Source organism: Geospiza fortis, unplaced genomic scaffold (assembly GCF_000277835.1).
Source record: "Geospiza fortis unplaced genomic scaffold, GeoFor_1.0 scaffold27, whole genome shotgun sequence".
In the NCBI taxonomy this organism is placed as follows: domain Eukaryota; kingdom Metazoa; phylum Chordata; class Aves; order Passeriformes; family Thraupidae; genus Geospiza; species Geospiza fortis.
This window is the reverse complement of record NW_005054329.1, coordinates 4,077,542-4,099,351: the sequence shown is the minus strand read 5'-3', so window position 1 is coordinate 4,099,351 and position 21,810 is coordinate 4,077,542. Positions and strand designations below refer to the sequence as shown.

At 45.3% G+C, this 21,810-nt stretch overlaps 1 protein-coding gene across 1 annotated transcript in view; it reads left to right on the top strand.

Moving 5' to 3' along the window:
* The window catches only part of CFAP77 (cilia and flagella associated protein 77), a 46,282-nt gene that overhangs the window by 4,663 nt on the left and 19,809 nt on the right, over nucleotides 1-21,810 (top strand). Inside the window, exons 2-3 of the mRNA XM_031057297.1 lie at nucleotides 16,466-16,565; nucleotides 17,621-17,843. Coding sequence (XP_030913157.1) covers nucleotides 16,466-16,565; nucleotides 17,621-17,843 — 323 coding nt within the window. The remainder of the gene's footprint in view (nucleotides 1-16,465; nucleotides 16,566-17,620; nucleotides 17,844-21,810) is intronic.

The window sequence follows — 21,810 nt, the reverse complement described above, 5'->3', positions numbered from 1 at the left end:
TTGCTTTTCTGGGAATCTAAAACAATCTTTCACCAACCTTAAATTCAAAACAGCTTTGTAATTGATCAGCACCACTTGGATATATATTTTTTTACATATATATACTATCAATTTAATTTTCAAGCTTTCCACTACAGTGCCTGTTTTCTCACAATAGCTGGATAAAGCATATTTTTAAATACATGCTGATCCAGGTACATTTGCAGTAGAAGCAGGGCAGTTATTTCAGCTTTGCAAATTCATTCCAAGTGAACACATAGGATCTTGGGGGAGAAAAAAAAATCTATACATTAGAAACATTTAATTGACCACTTGATGTTATCCCAGTCCCTCTGTGTTGAATCCTGAATGGTAAAACTTAACATGACTCTTTTTTTTGGCTTGAATTATCCTCCTGCTCTTGCATATATACAAGCTACGTGCTCTAATGCAAGACCCATCCATTTGTCTTCGTAATTTATCTCATTTCCTTTGGAATGGTGTCCCTCAGTGGCTCAGAGAAAGTGGAGCGGTTGTTTTAATAGATTTGAGTTTTATCTGCCTCTCTATTTGCAGCAGGGCATAATAATAATAAATTATGATACTAATAAGTAGGTTGTGCAGAATGGACTACAGTGGTACCACTTCCCTCCCCCTCCAAAAAAGTAATTTATGGGTACATTCTTGTGACTTTAGGGGTGTAATAAATTATCAGGGTTCGTTTTTCCATCCAATTTGAGGCAGTGCAGCTGTGTTTTGCAAGCAATAAACTCTCTTGTTGTATTTCTTAGCTAAGCACTGAAAAACACAGTGTGATTTTTTTTCCCCTCCCTTCCCAATTATTGTTGCAACGCCTGGTAGCTTCTCTGTAGTTAAGGGTTTGCCAGTGCTTCTATTATAAACCTCAATTTTCAGGGGCCTATAACTTTGCTCTTTTAAATCATAGAGGGCTAGGACTTGGTGTACATCTCTGTCAATCTGGATGCTTTTTTTTTCAAGGAGAAAAAGGCACATTTTTTAAGGAGTCCAGACCTCAAAATCTGAGCCATGTGTGGAAGTCAGAGACGCATGGATGTGAGCAGCTGATAATGCTTGGATGCCTTTTCAGCCCCTGACAAGCCCAGGATCCCTCTTATTTTGGGCACATCCTGGGGCAATATTTGGATCCTAATTACATTTCTGACAATGTACAAGGAGGGTAGCACTTTCCTGTTGGAGGTTTGGGGATCCAGGACGAGTGAGCCACTTGCAGGAGCTGCCTCCTTAAAGGTGATGCCCTGCTGTTGAGTGCTGGCCTAAGGTTCAGGATGCTGAAAATGCAGAGGGACTGAAGGAAACTGCAGCAATTCACCCTTCCCAAGCAGCCTCAGCCAAATGTATCGACCAAAGCATTGTCAGAGGGTCTCTGCATTCAAGGAGAGGTTAAGAGTCTGCTGGGCCTGGCTCCCATTCCCATTCCTGCCCTCTTTGCATTCAGCCCGACACAACCAAGGGTCAAAGAAGGAAGGAAGAAAATGAGAATATACAGCACCAACAGCAGAACTGCACAATCTCTGCAGCAACCTCAGAGACCCAGGGCTGGAAGAGCAGATTGTGTCCAGCTCTGCCAGGGAATGGTGCAATTCCTTCCCCCTCTGCAAAACCTCACTGGATGGGGCAAAACCCCACCTGATTTTCTAACACTGCTTTCTCCAGGTGTAATTTTACCCTGCACAGCTTCTGCTCTGCATTAGGGAGCCAAATACCTCCTAACACAAGGGAGTAAAAATGATTTTGCGTTTCCAGGGTGTTCTTGGGGGGAGCCATGGCAGGGAAGGAGCAGCTCTGAGCCCCTTTGTGCAGGCTGCTCCTCCAGCTGCTCATCTCAGGCTGCACAGCTCTGCCACACTAATGTGCTGCTGCTAAAGCTGCCTTCTACGTGAGCAGCAATTAAGCTGTGAAGTCAGCCTCTTAATATTATGTTAACATAGTTCAGTATATTAAATGTAAAACAAGTCATAATTTTTAAAGGTACCTCGGCTTACTGAGTTTAAATGAAGGCAGCAGTAGGACTATCACAGCCATATGCAAATCACCTGCATTTTAAAGCTAACAGTAGATTTTGCTTTATTGTTTTGGCATTTAACGAGTGGGAAAATAATAAATTAAGCCACATGGGGAATCCCTGGTGCTTTTACAAACTGAAGCAGTGCCCATTTGGAGAGGGAACATTCCCCATCTTTCTCCCTAGCTGCATTTCTCTTAACCCACCACCTTATTAAAGCTTATAGGGCAAAATTCTCTTCTCATATTCCTCTGGCAGCTCTTAGTCCACATTCAGCTCTCCCTACCTTCCCAGCTGTCTTTCATCCTGCCAGCTCACTCTGCAGACAGGGAGTAGAAGAAGAGAAAAGACTGGCTGGGCCGTAGGGAGTCAGAAGAGAGATTTTGTCATAGTTTTAGGAGGGTTACAATAGCTATTAGAGCATGGGTGATTTTTCTACCTGTGTTAATAGGGGATGCAGCTACCAGAGCAAGGTCCATGGGAGAGGCAGCTGCATCAGGCTCTGCTCAGCAGAGCAATGGATCCATGCAGGATCCCAAACAGGGATGCAGCTGTCTGGTGTGACCACCATGGCTGTCTGGAGCTGTGGGGCTGCACAGCCGAAGGAAGGAAGAGCTTGAATGTTTTAACAAGATGACCTCTCTTGTTTGAAGCATTTTTCAACATGTTTTTAGAAAATTAAGAGTGTTTTCATTTTAACTCACTCAGCTCTTACTGGTCAAAGCCCTGAGCCAAAAGTTAGGCCCAGCCATGAGGGTCACAGAATTATAGAATATCTCAGGGTGGAAGAGACCCATCAGATGGTTTGAATGGGCAGGTGTTGATCTTGCCAGTGGCAATGTTTGGCTCTCTTATCAACAGTGACACATGGAGCTGAAAGCAGAGCTTGTCATGGATGCTTGCTCCTGAATGCCATCCTGGATGTGTCTTCTCCAGGCCATGTTTTTTACAAAGTCACCAAAATGAAAATACAGCCCCTGATTGCCCCCACAGCTCCTCTGTGAGAACAAGCACAGCCCTTCCTTGTGCAGAGCAGCTCAACACGTGCTTGTTTCCTGTGTCAGCTGTGAGAAGGATCAGTTATGCACATCCATGAACATCCCCTGCACCTGCATTCCCCCAGGAACCCTTTACCAACACCAAAGGGTGGAGCAGAAATCAGGAAACAAGGCAAACCAGGCAGCCTAAAGTGAACACAGCACTGCAGCATTAACTGGCAACAGAAAATTGCCAGGCAGAGTGAAAATTTAAACAGGAACACAGAGAAATGCTTTGAATGGAAACCTACAAACCTCAGAGAAGTTTGGGATGTGCCTGGGGATAATTCCCCAGCTTCCCTCTCATGGCTCTGTATAATCTCTCAGAAAAGCCCCTGTGGTCTTGCCCCACACGTGTCTGTTTTCTGTCAAATCTGCTGTTTGTCCTACTCAGTGCATTTCATCAGAGGTGTGTGAGGTTTGCTCTCACATCCACTCCACGTGGGGAGATGGGAGGCAGAAGGTTTGTGCAGCCCTGTGAATATATGAAGCACTCCACAAGGATTATGGTTATTTTCATAATAATTCTCCAGCCCTGCCTACGTTTGAAGTCAGGGATGTCTGGTGCTGAACCAGACAAGCAGAACACACACAAAAGCCCAATTAGCTCTGTATCACTAAAGCTCTTACAAACACTAATGCATTCATCATTGTAGAACTAAGAGATGAGCACTGGGCTGTGCTCCTGGCTCAGTTCAGTCGGGTTTTAACTTGACTGATGCTGAGAGTTCTGTGATGAATCTCCTCCATTCACGTCCACTGCGCAGGAGAGGAAACAGAGACAAAGGCAGAGCACCTCACTGGCCACCCTGACCTCAGTCCATGTTTCCTTTGTAAAAACTGACCAAGTCTTAGCTCAGGAACAAGTACATCCTAGGCTCAGGTCCAGAGGAGCATCACTCCTCCATGCAATGCTTTCTGTTACCCTGTTAGAAAATCTAGATGTTGCTTAAAATCATGGAAAGTCTAAATAAGACATGAGAATAGGCAGGGAAAGGCTAAACAGCAAAATAAATGCTTGGTTCTGTAAGAGATGCACAAGCACTCAAAAGCAAGCTGGCTCTAGGTAGAGCTTTTCAGATTACTTGAACATGTCTTTAAAAAACTGGATTAAAATACAGATTCCCCCTATTATTTTTCAATAACAGAAGTGCAGCACAGAACAACTCACTAGTGCCACAAACTACTTTTTCATTCCTGTTTTTGTTTCATGCTTCAATATCTTCTTCCAGCTGCTCATGTCTCCTTTTTTTTCCCTTCTCCTCACTTTGATCTATTAGTTTTCCCCAGAAATGGGGTTTATAAATCATTGTAATGCAGCCCTGGGAAAGACGGTGCTTAGTGCAGGGAGAAATACATTGCAGCTAACAGCCACGGCAGGGAGGAAAACTCTCACCTCGGAGAGGGGCTTTGGCGACAGGTTACGGATGGCTCTGGGTTATTTTATGGCTGCTTCCCTGCCAGCAGGGGCAGGGCCACAGGGAGCGCTGCCTGCACCCCTCCACTATATTTCAAGCTTCCTTCTGCAAGCAAAAACAAACCGCCCAGGGGCTCACGAGGGAAAGGGAGAGAGGAAAAAAATTGCTAAAAAGAAAAGGGAGGGGAGGCAGGACAGGTGGTGGATGGATCGTTGGGTTCCTGCTTTTGCACCATCGCGTCTTTTTGTAAAAAAAAAGAAGGTTTGTGTCCCTTGCACCCTGAAAAGATGTCATTGGCAGCAATGGCAGGATCCAGCTCGCCCAGGAACATTTCCACCCTTTTGTGCCAAGGCTTTTGTGTTCCCATTTTGTACTGGGGAAACTTCCCAGGACAAGGCTGAGCCCCATCAGGAGCCACCCCTCCAGTGCTTCCCCAGTTTGATCCCCATGACAGCAAATGCAGATGCTGTTTTGTTGTTCAGAAGTCTTTTTGTATTGGAAACCCAAGGACGGAGCTTCTCTCCCAGTCAGGATTTTGAAAGTTGGCTATTGTTATTAAAAATATCATCTAGGATGGAAAGATGGGAGCAGTGCAAGGCTGGGCACCAGGTCACAGGGTGATATCAAAACAGCCTTTCCAGGCCAAATTGGTGGAAGTGCTGTTTTAGTGTTTGTGGCACAACACTGTGGCCAGCCTGGGCCAACAGACATCCCCTGAGTCTCCTCCTGGGAGCAGGAGTTAGTTCTAAATGCAGAAAACCCAACATCATCACACAGCCAGAGAGACAAACCTTGCTCAGCAGAGGTTTTTATACTTATCTCCTGCCCTGGAGTGCAGCATGGATTAGGGGAACCCATTGTATTGTGTTTAATTAGGGAGGAAATCATCATAAATTCCTAAGAGCAGCACAGTCACATGCAAGCTACAGGCACTTTGAAGCACTTGCTGTGTTTTTAGGATCACCAGCTCCTAATAAGCCCACCCCAGGCAGACACACCATCCTTTAGTTCCTAAAGCACACAAAAGAGACACCATGCTGGAATCTTACCTCTATCTTTAACAAAGCATTACCCCCTCCTCACCCTCTTCCCCATAATTGCCTTGTTATTGTCATTGGTGCCATTGTTCATTGGCTCGGCCCTAGAGAGGCCCGAGGGAGCACTTCTGCCTTAGCTAAACCAATATCTCCTGCAATAACCCCCTGCAGTTTCCCCTTTGCTATCCCATGTTGAATAAATCCTCCATCTCTGTTTGCTGAATGATCATAAAGATATGATTGAAGTTTCAGATTTATGGTTTCCTTCGAATCGAGGAGCAGCTCCAATAATGCCAGAGCCTGTTTGCTGCCTGGTTTCTGACAGGATGCACAGAAAGGGAGATTTGTAAGAGCAAAAACAAGAATGCAGAGATTAGAGGCAGGTATTTTCTAGACATGCAGCACACTCATGTAGAGGGGTTGGACTCACACACACACACACTGCCAGAGCATCCTCTGTCCAAGGATCTCACTGTGCTTCCCAAGCACCCTGCCAGGCAGGGTGTGCACACAATATTTCACTCTTAACAGCAAATCTGTCTCCAGCAGCCACACAAGGGAGCCACAAGAATTGGTTGCTGGGTAAAGGAGGATTCTAACTAAAGATCTCACTCAGCTGTACAAAAACTGAAGTGGTTGCTGAAGGCTGGCAGAGGGCTCCATGTTAAGGTGGTCCTTGCTGTCAGCCTCAGGCTCCACATGCCATGAGTTCCCTCAGAGCTCTGTTCATGCAATCCTCTGGATGCCCAGGATGCTCTTTGGGCATCTCTTTACTGTCAGCCTCAGGCTCCACATGCCATGAGCTCCCTCAAGTTGTCTTCATGCAATCCTCTGGATGCCTGGGATGCTCTTTGGGGAGTGCAGAGAAACCCTCTGGCTCCTATGGGAGAACATCCCAGACGTGGAATTCCTCTGATCAAAGCACAAACACCCCGAAAAAAAACCACCAAAGGGGCACTGCACTTACAGAGAAAGGCAGCTGCCCCTGAGGACACCTCCCTGCTCCTCCCAGGGAATCTGGTGCAGGATTGTGACCTTGGGATAATTATCACCTTCCCCGTGCTGTTGTCTTGGCCTGGGTGTCCTCCTTTCCCTTCAGCCCATCCCAGCAGCATTTAGTGAAGCCATCTCCATTACACAGCTGGAATTGCACAGCACGGGGCACATTGCTATTCAGATTCAGGTCAATATTAGTTTTTTTAATGAATAAACCACCTCAAAGCTGCAGTGAAAACAAAGTTTGTGACTTTGGTGTCAAAAATCTGAACGGAACATCCAAAACACCTTCCCTCAGCCTTGTGGCTGCAGCACATTTGCTTTCCCCTGATTCACAGCCATTTATGCTCATTCCCACTTCAACAAAAACCTATAAAACTCTTACAGCGTGATGCAGTCCTAAATTAAATGCACTTTAACGTTGCTATATAACAAGGGAGTCTTAGCTCTTTTAAATTAATGCATGCAGCTGAGAAGGGGACCTTTCCTGGGAAATTTATTCCGCTTTATTTGGAGAAAACCCCACCTCATTCCACCTTGTCTGAGAGCAAAGATGATTTTGTGTGTTATAATGAGGAATTTGTAATAATGAGAGCATTGTGTGTTCCAGTAACTACGAAGCCAACAACAGAAGACTTCTGTGAGCAGCAGTGTTTGTGTGATGTATGGTAATATTTTTCCTCAGTGCATTACAAAAGAAAAAAGCAAGATAAAAATATCTTCCATTTTCTCCCTAATTTGTAGTTTTGTGGTGTTAGCAAGGCTTATAAGACACATGCTCCCAATTAGCTGCTCCTCTTAATTTAAATGCTTCATAAATTATCTCCTGCGCTTGTGGATTATCACTTCATAATGCGAGTTAGCATTTAAATAAATAGCTGCGATGTAGGAAATTAGAGAGGTTTACAGTCTGAGGCAGCAGCATAATGAAGGAAAATACCACAGCAGCTGAACAGGGGTTGGGAGGGATGTGATGAGGCAGAGATTTTTTTTTTCCCCCCCTTTTTACCTTTTAGCAACCAAATTTGGACTGCAGCAGGGAAAATATGGGTCAGAACTCCAGCAGAGCAGGAGCCTTTTGTAATGGCTGAACACGAAGGGAACATGGAGAATTTTTCAGCATGTAAAATGTCTGATTTAGCAAATATGATGCAATTAGGAAGTGGCTTTTTCGAGCCAACTCTTGGTTGCCTCAGAAGGTTGCCCCTTTGAAAGCAATTGGGCTGCTCATGTATGTCATACCTGAGCAGTACCCAGCCCCTTATGTTCTATCCTTTCAGGAAAAAAAAAAAAAGGGAACTGGAGAGAAAAACAGCAAAACAAAGCAGAACTGGAATTGTATTGAGAAAATTTGGTGGGGAAAGCAATGAGGGAGCCAGATGTAGAATTATGGGGAATTTTAGAAATATAGAGAGAGTGAAGAAAGCAAGGAATAATTTATAATCCACATAACTTCTGCCATGTCTTTAGCACCATTAATAAGATCAACCTATAGGCAATGAGAGTTTTTAAAGCATTGGTAGCAACTCCCCATTCTATTTCAGCCCAGTTTCACAATTATTTTCCTAAATGTAGAAAATTATAAAGACAGGGCAGGGAAAAAACCCATGACAACTCTTGGAGGATTAAGGCTCTCTCCAGTGCTTGCTGGTCTTGCTTTTGGTGTCACTGCTGCTTTTTCTGCCACAGGAGAAAACTCTGGGCAGGAGTCAGCCCTGTTTGACTGCCACTGATCCTCAGGAGCTGAAATCAGGCACCAGTGGGCTTAGGACCCTTTGGTGTCTGTCCTGCAGAGCACCCAAGGTTGAGCACTGCAGCTCTGGCAAGTTCAGCTCTCACAGCTCCCTGCTTGCTCACACACACAAAATGTCAAAATCATGGATTTTTTTTCAAAAACACTAGAAAATCATAGAAGCTTTGACAGTCTTGACCAAAGTCCAGCCTTAGGCAGGAGTAAAGTTATTAGTTCCCTTATTTCCTGGAAAAAGCCTGACACATTAGGATTTCACAGCAGCTGGCTGTAAGTGTAATGGGCAGGGTGTGATTTTTCTCCCTGGGTTTTGCAGTTACATTTCAGCAGCTTGAATACATTTTGCTGTAGGACAGAGCAAATGATTCGGGCAGGTTCTTGCATCAGCACAAGGCCCTCGGTGCTTAATGGGAGTTGTGCCCAACTGACAGCACGATTTGAGTGGCTGCTGTATTTAATATTCTTCAAGAGCAGGGTCAAATTGTCTCATCATTTACATCCCTACAACCCTGCTGGTCCCAGGGGAACTGCACTTCCTCTGAGCTCAACAGGAATGAACATGGGCAACTGGACTGAAATGTGCTGGAAGAAGATTTCTGCCTGGACCCCTCAGGATTCAGGTGGAGTCTGCAGCTGCTGCTTGGAGGCACAGCTCACCCTGCAGAGAGCTCAAGTCAGCACAGCAGGAGCCTTGTTTCATCCCGTAGTTTTCTATTCCAACAAGTGGTGTTTAGAAAGTGAAAAAGGGACTGATCCCTCTCCAACCAACATCTGAAAGCTCTTCAAGTTTGCAGGTGCTAAAAGAAAGGCTCTGGGGGCCAAACTGTACCTGAGCTCGGCCCTGAAGTGGCTCTGTCCTCTGGGGCACATTTGCATCTCTGTTATCACTTTGTCTTCTGAACCAGGCAGGAATGGCCACAGGTGCTCCTGGATTATTCTGTGCCTGAGCCTGATAAGCCTCAATTTCTCTGGACTAGGAGCACACAGAATGCAGCTCTTCTATCCCAGCTGCAAGGGCTCTTCAGGTCTAAGAAAAACCTGGCACAAGTCTTGAATTCTGAATGCAGGAGCCAGGACTGGAAGCCCCAGGACTGGATTCCTTCAGGGAGCTGGTGCCACTTTTTTTACAGAATCACCTTTTTCTTCCTAAAGGGAGTTTTAAATAATAAAATTGGAAGCTGCCGCATATCTTTCCAACTGATCTACTAATCATATTTCTTCAAATTTTATATCCCTGACCCTTGTAAAGGGATTGCAAGGAAGGCATTTTTAAGCTGCATTTTAATAAGTCAATATGAAAGCTCAAAATTATTTAAAGCTTCTTAAATAGGATTATATTTGATTTCTTGTGGGAATAGTGAGGGATAGTCTAGTAAAGACGTTCTGTCCTGCTGAGGTTTTATTACATTAAAGAAACAGCATCCTTTTTTAACAGCAAAAACTTTATCTATTCTCTAATGAAAATGGAGATTATTCTGTACATGAGGTGACTGAAGTTGGTAAGTTCCTGCATCTTTGATCAGAGATTAGAGTTTCTCCTTGAGTGAAAGCCGAGAGATTCCTGAACCAGAGGTTCGCCTGAATTTAACAAGTTGTCTCCTCATCTAAAATATTTGAATTTTCTTCTAGGAGGTACCACAAGTGTATTGACTTCAGACAAATTCTGCTGTGAAATAACAGGTAGCTCTCAAGGCAGCCAGTATCTCATTTGCAGCCAGGGATTTAATTTGGCCTAAGAATCAGAGGTCTGTGCTGCTGGGGAACTATTTTACTATATAGGAAATGTCACATCCAGTCTGCTCTGAAAGGCCCACAGTCAAATTCTCACTTGAATTCCACTCCTTTAATGTCAGTGTGACTTATATGAAGGCTATACTGGCAGCACTTAGCTTAGTATGTTCTATTGCACCCATACAAAAGCAGGGGAGTCAAATAAAAATTACCTGTATGGAGTTGGAGCAGCAGCAGGGAGTTACATGGTGTAAGCAGCAGCTTCACTGAGATGAGTTTTCTGGACATAATCTGGGCCAACATCTGGTCTTGAGAACATAAAGGGATTTTTCTTGAAGTAGCAGATGGGGAGGTTCAAAGAACAGATATTATTAAGGATGAAACACAAAGAAAAGGTCATAAGTGCTGAAAGGGGACCAAACCTTAAAAAAAAAAAAAAAGAAAAACCAACCAAACAAAAAAAAAAGCCATTGTCCATTCTCTTTAACAATTAGAGAATGTTCTCTCATTCTCAAGTAGCCCACACCCCTCTCTAAGCTAAACCTCAGTGTCCTCACTGAAGCCAGGCATTGAGCAACAGCATTCCCTGGCAGAATTTAACTTCAGGGTTTGCAGCACAGCAGGTGTCTCCAGGGCTGTGATTCTCTGGGACATGACAACCCCACTACATCCTTTCCAGATCCTCTCTGGCCCCACTTTTTTCTGGGAAATCAACAGCAAAGATGGCAAAGTTGCTTTTTTTTTTTGCTGCATGCCATTCTGCCCACATTATATCTTGAGCTCCCAAATCTGCTGCCACATCAAAGACAGAATTATTTTCCTGTTTTTCCCACACTGATCTGTCCATCCATGCCTCCATATTCCCATTGATATTGCTTATAGGGAGAACAAGGACTCAGAAAGGTCCTTCTCCATCCAGCTGCTCCAGGATCACCCCATGCTGTCCCAAACCTCCCTGCCATTGTCCCTACATGTCCTCAAATCTATCCCAGGCCCATTCTGTCTCTCAGAGGTGAATGATGGTTGTAGCTCAAGAAAAATCAGGCACAGGTGAGACCTCACTCAGCAGCAGCTCTAACCTGCACATTCATTTAGCCTGAATAACCCATCCCTCCTGCCAAAGGCTTTGTCTTCTGTCTACAGCCCACGTTTCTTCCTCAGGACTGAGAGCAGGCAAGAGCTGATGTGAACTTCACAAGCTGTGACACCCTCTACAGAAGCACATGTGCTTCTTTGACCTTCAGCGCTGGCACAAAAACCTTACACGGACACAGATTTATCTGAAAGTCGGGAGCAGATTTAATAGAGCAGGAGAAGATCGTTTTCAATATTTCCATCTCAATTACAGTCAAACACCTCGGTGAGTCTCAGCCTTTGGGGCTGTACCTGGCCTGGCTGCTCCCAGCGTGGAGACTGTCGGCAAAATCAGCAGAAATAGCACAACTGGGCAAGGTGTTGGTGATTTATCAATGCTGAAGTAATTCATCCTGACACCGAGGAGCTGAGCAGGAGCTCAGGGTCCAGCAGGTGCCCCCGAAGACCTGAGAGTTATACAGTGCCACACATCCACAGTGGCAGAGCTGGGAGCTGACTCCTTAGCAAAAAACATCCCTTTTTTATTTTTTTTTATCTAAAGCACTTTCAAACAGCAGAAAGAAGCACTCTTATTACAGAGAAAGGCAGTTTTAACTGTTGCAATGCCATACTGTTAAAATTGTCCCTTCAACAGCACATTATCAACTAACTCCATAAACAGTGACTAATATTCAGAGTCTCAGAATTTTGGAGCAAACAGGATTTTTCAATGGAAAACTAGAAGGTGAATACAGCCATGAAGATTGTGTACACAAATACTTTCATATCTGCCTGGCCCTTTAAAACCAAAATGATAGAGTTCATTTGCATTTAGATCTCTTTGGCTCCTTCTTTTCATCTAAAGACAAATCCTCACAAAGGCTGCTTAATTAGACCAAATTAGATTTCCACCTAGTGGCTTGTCATTCATTAGAAAACGCTGTTCTTTTTTTCAGTTTTGGTAATTATAAGCTGGTCTCGCAGTGTTCACTTCAGGTTCAAAGTCTGACTTGCATTCATGATTTTGTGCAGATGAGAGGGAAATTATTCAGTGGCATCAAGTCTGCCCATTTTACAAGTTGGATAAAGATCATCGCTGGAGTCTTTTATGTAATGGGGTATACTCTTTCTTAAGTCTTTAATGATTAATTGTAATAGCATATCTCATGGCAATTTTCAAGACTAAAAGCTAAGTGCAAACAGTTGGAAAGTGCAGGGAGTGTATCAGACAGTGGGTGCTGCCTGGACTGGGGTTTCTGTGTCTGACTCTGTGTGTGGCCCTTGCTTGTTGGTGTTCCTGCTTTTTTGGGAGAAAGAAAACGGCAAGGGGCTGGTGCCAGGGGCTGTGTAAGGAGAGCCTGGCTGGAAGGGCTGCCTGCCTTCTCTCATTGTCCTCTCTAACCCAGCAAGGGGGACAGCTCTGCTGCTGGCCTTACACAAAACACGCCTTCTAGAGGGGAAAATGGTTCAAATCCACACCTGACACTCAAAGGTTGGTGTCTAATAAGGCTGGAGCTCCCAGGGCAGATCAGTGAGGAGCACAGGTTAGTGGAGATTGCACTTGCAGATGTACTGTGGCTGATCTGTCTGGAGTATTTGTAATGAAAGGAGTTAAACTCACAGCAAGATCCTTGAGCTTTGCCATTTCTGACTCCAAGGGCAGCAGTTTGCCCAACCATCACCCTTTTCTCTGGAAAGAGAAAGATTCTTACACTGCTATAGAAGACCAGAATGATTTGGTCTCACTCTTCTTTCTCCAGTCCAAACTCCATTCCCTTTGCTGTCCTGCATGGGCACACTGATTCCCTGCCTCAGTTTCCCCTTTATTACAGACTATTAATGCTCAGTGGCATGCTTTGAAGCTTAATAAATCAGGGACAGATCTTGTGGTCGTCCATCAAGCAAAACTTCCTTTGGCTTTGACCTTTAATGCTTATGAAAAGCTTCGAAGACAACTGCCAACTTATTATTAATAATCTTCTTGGGAGTGGAAGTTACAAGCAGTTGGCACCAGGCAGCCCAGCAGCCACCAGCCCCTGCTAGGATTTCTTCTGCACTAACAAACCCAGATTTTTCAGGTGTGTTTTTATAACAACATTCTTGTTTTACTTTCTCACACACACAAAAAAAAAAGGTAAGTTTTTCCTTCCACCTTTAAAAAAAAAAAATCTCATCAAATTTGCCTTTCTCAAAACACTGAACATTCCCTTTCTCATCTACCTAAACCTGATGTTGAGTTACTGTCCCCCAGAGGCTTTCAGTAGCTCAGTTCTGATGTATCCCTGCACTTTGTAGCTCACTGCCTTCTTAGAGTGTAATCAAACATCAAGCTAAGTAGCAAATAAATCTCCCGATCTCATAAGCTGCACAGCAAGATCATGTAAATGCAAATGAAGGGCTTGATTTCAAGCTGTCGTGGGGGGAAGGAGGGAAAAATGCTGGGCCTTGTCACTGCAATCACTTCACTCTGCAAGTGCAGTAAATCTGCAATAATAATAGTAATGGCAGCGTGACGGGAGGCTTTACTGTACAAGGGGGTGTAATGAAAAGGGGAACAGAAGGTAGGAAGGAGGCAGGGCCTGGCAGGCTGAAAGTGCACCAGCACAGAGTTTGCAGGTGTCCACAGGGCAGAGGCAGAGAGGAGGGGATGGGGCTGAGTCGGAGCACGGAGGATTCAGGGATTTGCCCAGCATCCCCTCCCAGGGAAAGGCTGTGGAGGCTGGCATTAAAAATCCACATCTCAGTCTCCTTCTGTACCTCTCGGTGTGGACACGTCTCCCAGCTCTCTCAGTCATCTTCAGAAAATTGATGCAATGTGTTTTGCTGGGCCATGAACACCAGGGAACAGAACACAAATAAGTCTTGCAACAAAACCTGGAATCCTTGAAAATTTTGCACTTCCTTAAGCCTTTGCAATGCCTCCACCTCTAGAAACAGACCCCTTTCAGAGCCTTCCTATTCCTCCACAGCAAACATTTTCCAACACTTAAATACAAATCCAGGGCTCAAGCCCAGGGCTACAGAGATCAGAAACTACCTAGCAAAGGCTCAGAATAACTCAGCACACCCAACAGCATTCATTTTTCAGCCAACCAAGGTATCCCCACTGATCAAACACCTCCAGCATTCCACCATGACCAGTGGGAGCATGGCACCCTCCAAACCCAGCCCAGACACACCAGGAAAATTATCATGTCCAAGGGGGAAGGATGCATCAGCCAAGCCCTTAAAGACAGTTTGAGAGAGCAAACAAAGCCTCAGCACTCATCTCTAGTAGCCCTGAGAGGTGTTGATCTCTGCTGGGTGCTCTGGGAATGCTTCAGGATAAGATCTAGAGCTGTCTTTTCCAAACTGGCTGGTTAAACAGCATTTAGGATGCTGGATTTTCCTCACCGAGGTCGTAAAGGGAGAAAACTTGCAGAAGGTACCCAGAGAAAATTAGGACCGCCTGGGATGCAGAGAGAGACGGTTTTAATTAGAGCCAAGAGGTGGGAAATAAGGCAGAGAAATGACATCTTAATGAGGTTTAATGAAGTTGTCTGCTGATGGGCACAGCTGTCAGACAGATCTGTATTCCAGCCAAGCAGCTTTGTGACAGGCTAAACCTGAACACAGGGAACGGTGCTGGAATTGGGGGAGAAAGGAAAAAAGAGACCTTCTGCATCAACTTTGGCTCAGTTTCCCCACTGCTTTATGACAGAGCACACCTATAATGCCTCAGGACAAACAAATGAAACCAGCCCAGGAGCTGGAAACAGCATTTTGCTAATTTATGAATGAGAAAGGCTGTAATTGTGGATTATACCCTTCCCCTTCTTTGCTTTCGTAGGTAAAAAATGTTGGCAGGCAACCAGAGTCTTCTGAGCTCGTTGATTTTTCTTCAGGCACAGATTCTCTCCATGTTCAACATATTGGACCAGATTTTTTTTTTAATTAATTATCCAGCACCTTCAGCTTTATTTATTCAGTGCAAAGTGACTGTAAAATGCCACCTGATCATAAAAGGAAACAGCATGCACTCATTTTGTGATGGAGTAAACACCCAACTGTGTTAACTTTCAGGTGCTCTGCAGAAGGGACTCTTTAAATAAATAAATTTAAATGTAATTTCAGAGTTCTGCACTCGAGGGTCCGGAAGCAGCTTTGCCACAGGTTACAAACCTCTCTCCTGTCCTGCAGTTTCTCAGTGATTTTTCTCCCATCTGACAAACCTTTGCCACCACAGCAGATTTCTGACCTCACTTTCCTGATCCATTACCAGAAGGTGATCCCAGGAAAACAGCTTTTCTCCTGTATCTGAGGAACATTCCACCATTTCCTTTGTACACCAGTGACAACCACCCTAAGAACAGCTGTAAATACAGGAGGAGCAGATCAGCAATGAAAGCTCCTTTATCCCAGCTGGCAGTGCTTTGCACGAGCTCCTGGCACACACTGAGTGCACACAGGGTTTGTCACTGCCACTGCAGCCCTGGTGGCACTAAAACCCCACTCAGTCCCCTTGTGCTGGACAGGGGACAGTCCCTCCCTGTGCTTGAGGGGAAATGCAGCTGTGCTCGCATCACATCCCTGGGTCGATGGCTTTGAGGAAGGGCTGTTTGCAACAAAGGAGCCCTCAGGGCTTCTGGGACTCTGCTCCAGCTTTCCCTGTGCCAGGCTCTGTCCCCTTCCCTCCCTTTCAAGCAGCAATGAAGTTTCAAGATAGATCCTGCAGTGACTTCACCGTGGAGATGGGAGGGTGCAGACAAAAGGGTGAGGGGAGGCCAGTTAATCCCACAGACACCACCAGACTGGGACACACATGAGCTGGGGAAGAGTTCATTTGAACACTAAATAGAAATTATGTTATTGAGCTGAAGTTTTTTTCTGTGATATAAAGCCCAGGCTCTGCTCTCCCTTCTTCATCCCCCTTCTCCTCCTCCTCCAGCATGCCTTGTGTGTTGATGATTCCCAGGCAGGAGCAGCCCTGTGATTGTGCCTGGGGAAGTTTATGTCAGTTTTTTGGGAGGCTGCACAGTTTGGAAATGAAATAACTTGAAGTAAAGTTAAGACTAGCTGCAGACACCACAGCTGGGCATCCCCACCAAAGGAGAGATTAACCAAACAAGAAGACTTCAAGTCCATATCTATTGAGTCAGGATCCCCATTTCCAGCAAGGCTAGGTCTCTTTAGAACCCAAAGCCCAACTTGTGTGAAATTCAGCATTCTTTAGGCTTCAGCTCTTTTTTGCACTGTGGTGCTCATGCAGTGGGATTCAAGCCCTTGCCAAATGGACACTTCTGGTATTTGTGGCTGTGTTCTGTTACAAACTTCTGTTTTCAGGGGCTTTATCTTATCAGAAAAGGTCTTTATGCTTCTCTATTAATGCTCTATATGCTTCTCTATTCCTTTTTCTGCAGCCAGAACTTGGAAAGCCCATGAGAAACTGCTACTCCCTGCCAGGCCCTGATTTTACCTATGGGATGTACACGCACAAGAGAGATGGAGGAGTCCCTGAAGGTAGGACACTGTCCCTAAAACACAGAGCTGCAACAAAATCCTAATGCTAGCAGGAAGTCTCCTCTCCTTCCCACGGCTCTTCGATACTTCTCATCAAGCTGGAAGCGCAGAACTCCAACATTTACCCACTTTCATTAATGCCACCCCAATTGCTTGGTGACCAGTGAAGTTTCTCTGTCACACTGGAAACTTTCAGAGGCTCACACAGAGCCCAAGCAGGGAGGATGCACCTGCAAAAGGTGATGCACCTGGGCACTGTCATAACTTTGTCAGGGCTCCTGCTTTGTGCTCTCAGGGACAATTTCCCTGTAAAATCAGACATCCTGAGCAAGCCAGGGTGGAGAGTGAGAAGACGTCCAAATCAGATGGGGTATGGGAAGCAGTGGGATGGGGTATGAAGCTCACAAAAGGAACCTGAGCCCCACAAGACCCCCATGCATGGTGCACACACATCCATCTACTTTCCCAAACAGGATCTAACTGAGATGCCTCCTCTTTGTCTCTATTTCCTTCCACCTCAGCCACAGGCCACTGGGACGCAGTGAAGGCCAAGGCTTACTCCCATAAAAGGGTCATGCCCTGGGATTTCATGGCCATGAATCTTATCCCCTCAAGACCCCCATGCACAATGCACACACATCAGTCTGCTTTCCCAAACAGGATCCAACTGAGATGCCTCCTCTTTCTATTTCCTTCCACCTCAGCCATAGGCCGCCAGGACTCAGTGAAGGCCAAGGCTCACCTCCATAAGAGGGTCATGCCCTGGGACTTCATGGCCATGAACCTGAGCCCCACAAGACCCCCATGAGGGTGCACACACATCAATCTGCTTTCCCAAACAGAAGCTAACCGAGATGCCTCCTCTTTGTCTCTATTTCCTTCCAGCCATAGGCCACTGGGACGCAGTGAAGGCCAAGGCCCACCCCCGTAAGAGGGTGATGCCCCGGGATTTCGTGGCCACGAACCTTAGCCCCATGCACGGTGCACACACATTCATCTGCTTTCCCAAAAGGATCTAACCAAGTTGCCTCCTCTTTGTCTCTATTTCCTTCCAGCCATAGGCCACTGGGACGCAGTGAAGGCCAAGGCCCACCCCCGTAAGAGGGTGATGCCCCGGGATTTCGTGGCCATGGGCCGTGCAGCTGTGGATGAAGGCTGCACCAAAGCCAGGGAGTTTGCTCTGTACTACGGCTACATGGACATCCGCTGCAAGGACAAGGGCATCCTCAGATATGGGGGCAAGGCACCCCCAGGCATGACCTTTGGCAAGCCACCACGGTAAGGGCCCTCCTCAGCATGAAATGATCCCTTCCTACCTGTGGGGGCATTAGTTGTTGTTTTTTTGGGTTTGGATCGATGATATTAGAGACAGCAATTTGTGTTAGGATTTAATTTTAATTATTTATTTTAATTTTATAGTTATTGTTTATTTTATATTTTATAAAATGTTTATTCTGTATTTTATAAATTGTTTATTTTATATTTTATAATTGTTTTTAAATTGTTTGTTATATATTTTATATTTAATTTTTAATATTTAATTTTGTTTATTAATTTTTATTTGTAAATTAGTTTTATTATTGTGAATTTGGCAGCTTTTCATTAGAAGGCACAAAATGGCTAACAATTTTTTGTTACAAGGTTTTTTAAGACTAAACTATCTAATTAAGAACTAACACTTAGATTTTTTTTTTCACTCAATAACTGATTTCAAAGAGTTCGCAATGTGGACTTTTTTGCTTAATTACAAAATGCTACTTAAAGTTACAAAGAAGAAGGAAGAAGCATGAAGAAACTTAGGATGACACTTTGTGCTCTCTATTTTGCTTCTATCTACAACATACTAAAAATTTCAAAACCTAAATTTTTCACTAAGTGATACACCTACCCTACTCTTTATAATTTATTTCACACTTTTGTGGATTCTAGTCTATATTGACATCTAGGAAACTTTTTCTACGAATGAGGGTTAAAGTTAGTGTTACTTTGGGGGTGAGGGCACCTCAGAGCAGACAGAGAAATATTCCTGGTGCCCTGGGTTTCCACACATACCCTCACACCCACATCCCTCCCCAATCTCAGCTACCACAGACCCAAAAGAGAAGTGTCCTGAACCTGGATGTGCTGAGTCACAGCATCACATCCATGTCTGATGCCACTCTGATATATGGTCTCCTCAAGCCAGGTCTTATAAGCTCTTGGAGGTTTACATCACCCCCAAGATAGCTCAGCTAGCTTAGAAGGCATAAAATCAGCAGGATGGCTTCTGTGGTAGTGTTGGAAACAGAAAAGTTGTAATAAAAGGCAAAATAACAAAACTCTTTACAGAGAAAAACCAAGCCGGGTGCAAGAGGTTCTTGCTCCTGGTAAAACACCCCACAAAAATGATTTGTTCTCTTCTTTTCCTAGTAAATTGCTCAGGCAGGACTTTTTGGCTTCTGTCCAATTGGATATCCTTAAGTTTGAGGTGAAGATCCTATGATGTGTCTTTTTACCTAATTGAGGAGAGAAACTTCTGGGCTTATTTCCTTTTTAAGGAGACAAAGGATAGTTTTGTCATTCCATCAACAGGGAGCACATTCCTACAACACTCCTGTCAGATAATCAACTGCCTGAATGTAACATACGTGCCACAACACAGCCTCATTTCACCTGTAGTATTATGGGCTTGAAGCCTCTTAAAGATATCTTCAATGCCAACTCTTTAATCTAAAGGAATATGAAGAGCTGTCAGCCAGAAAATTGGCAACCAAGGGTCAGAAAACCAGAGCAACAGCATTTCTACCTGTCTGCACTGGTGGAAATACACTGGTGGAGTTAAAGATCAGTTCAAAGTTCTTTATCCTACTCTCTCCCACTTGGTTCATTGCTCTGCATTGGGCAGAAGTTGGGAATGGAGCAGGACAGAGGCAAAGAAGCTTCTCTCTGCCAGTGCAACTCCAGCACAAACTGGTGCTCAGAGCCTCTCAAAGTCCTGCTACTGCTGGAGCCCAGGGGGGTTTCTTGCTCTGTGCAGGTCTGGACCAGACATTAGGTTTTTATTTTAAGAGCTAGAAAATAATCACTACCAGAAAAATAACAGCTACAAATTCTAGAGAAAAGACGTGATGAACAGCACTGTGTATTTTACATGATAGTAAATGGGCTTTGCATATGCAAATTGAATGGATTTTAAAATGGTATTTAATGACAATTTTCGTAGCAGACATTAACATTAATTGCATCAAAATGAAAATGTAGCATTAGCTTGCTGTTAGCTGCAAATGCCCCAGCTATAAAGCTTTATCTTTATCAGTATCAGACCTCATCCATGTGACAGGGCTGCTCTGCAAATTGCAGGCAAAAGGGCTTTTATGTTGCAAAAGTATCCCCCAATGCAGGCCAAAATCAACATCAATTTTGCTTTATTTCTTCATAAACGGAGGTTAAATGGCTGCCTGTAAGAAGCCCAGGCATCCTTCAAAAGTTTTAAGGAAAATCTGCAGACCCCACAGCGGCAGAAGTAGTGAGAAAGGGCTTTTAATTGAAAGTTATTATTGTACAACTTGCCTTCTCCTTAATAGCTACCTTTTATGCAGACTGATTGTATTTATCCCTTTACTTTAAAAGCACATTGTAGATAAAACCAAATTACTGGGATTATCAAGGAGTTGTTACAGGCATTTCAGTAAAAGTGGGAGTTTAACACACTTTTCCATGACTGGCAAGTTAGAGAGACCAGCTTTGGTGAGCATTCCCAGGACAAGGTGATCCCTGGTCACAGCAAGACCCATCTTCCTAAAAATGACCTGGTTGTCCATGGATTTCACTTGGGTTTGGACTCTAAGCCCTGTTTCACTGGGATCTCAGTGCTGCTGCCTGGGAAGGTGCTCCCAAGTGAGGCATGTGCTTGTCTGGGGGAGTTGTGAAAACAGTGGCAAAAGATCTTTTTGCACAACTCCAAGCACTTCATGTCTTTAAGAAACAACAGATCTCTTCTGCAGGTTTATTAACTTCTTGGGTACAGTGAATTTTTCAGCAAGAACAGCACCTGCCTGTCATCCCCCAGCACTGACAGTGTGGCTGAGGAGGCCAAGGAGCAAAGGTGCTTTCCCATGGCACTGGAAGCAGCTGAGACACCCTGCCTGGTGATGTGGTGCTCTGGGACAGCCCAGAACCCCAGTGCAGACCCTGCCCAGTCTGCAGCTCTCTGCACAGTGGGAACTGCAGCTGATGCCAGCCCACAGCCTCAGGGCTGGGCTGCTCCCCTGGGAACCCAAATAACTCAAATAACCCAAATCACTGTCACAGGAACGTGGCTGGGGTCACTGGGTAATGGGCAGGGGGCTTCTTGAGCCCTGGCAACTCATCTCCAGCCCCTCCTCAGGCCTTGGGCTGTGCTGCTAAAGGCTTCTGTCCCCTGGAGACACCAGGGTCAGGAGCTCTCCCTCGGGTCACAGGCTGGAGCTCTCCTGGATCATCCCAAATGAAACAAGCACCAAAGCTGTGGTTGCTATTAGTGCCTTGTTAATCACTGCCTGGCCCTGCTGCTGCTCTAACTCAGATCTCTTGTGCCTCTGCTTTCTGCTCACGGTGTGTGCAGCGTTTCACCAGGCAGCCTCAGTCACTGCAGCAAGCTCTCTGAAGCTTTGAGGCCTCTTTCCTTTCTTTTCCTGGGATATTTACCTTCAAAGGTCACCCATACCCCTCTATATTCCCCCTGGGCACCTTCCAGGGGAGAGAAGCAGCGCTGCTTTTTGCTGATTTCCCCCCCCATTCTCTCCCTCCCTTTTCCCAGAGTAATGTTTGCTACCAATCACGTGGCCAGCTTTGTTGTGAGAGTCATAAAAAGGACATTTTTCATCTCTCCTTTTTCCTGCTCTCGCTCCCTTCTCTCTCCCAGTAGCAGACAGAGATTTATTCCTTCCCTGATGCCTGTGGCATTTGGAGCTGGGAGGGGTCAGGGGAGGCACTGATGGAACATAACAGATAATGCAGTGGTTCCCCAGGGGCTTGTCCAGCTCCAGAGCCGATCCATCAGCAGGCAGTGCTCGTGCCAAGGTCAGCAGTAACGAGGATGGGGTGGGCTCCCAGCCTCCCCTGTGGGGCATCCTCCAGCCAGGCTCCCCCAGCTCATGCTCTGAGCTCCACAGGAGCTGCCTTGTGCAAGCACACTTTGCAGGAGGGACCCTGAGTGCAGGCACAGGGCTCACAGGCTCAGCTTCACCTCTCCCAGCCCTCCTCCCCACCACACACAGCTCCACAG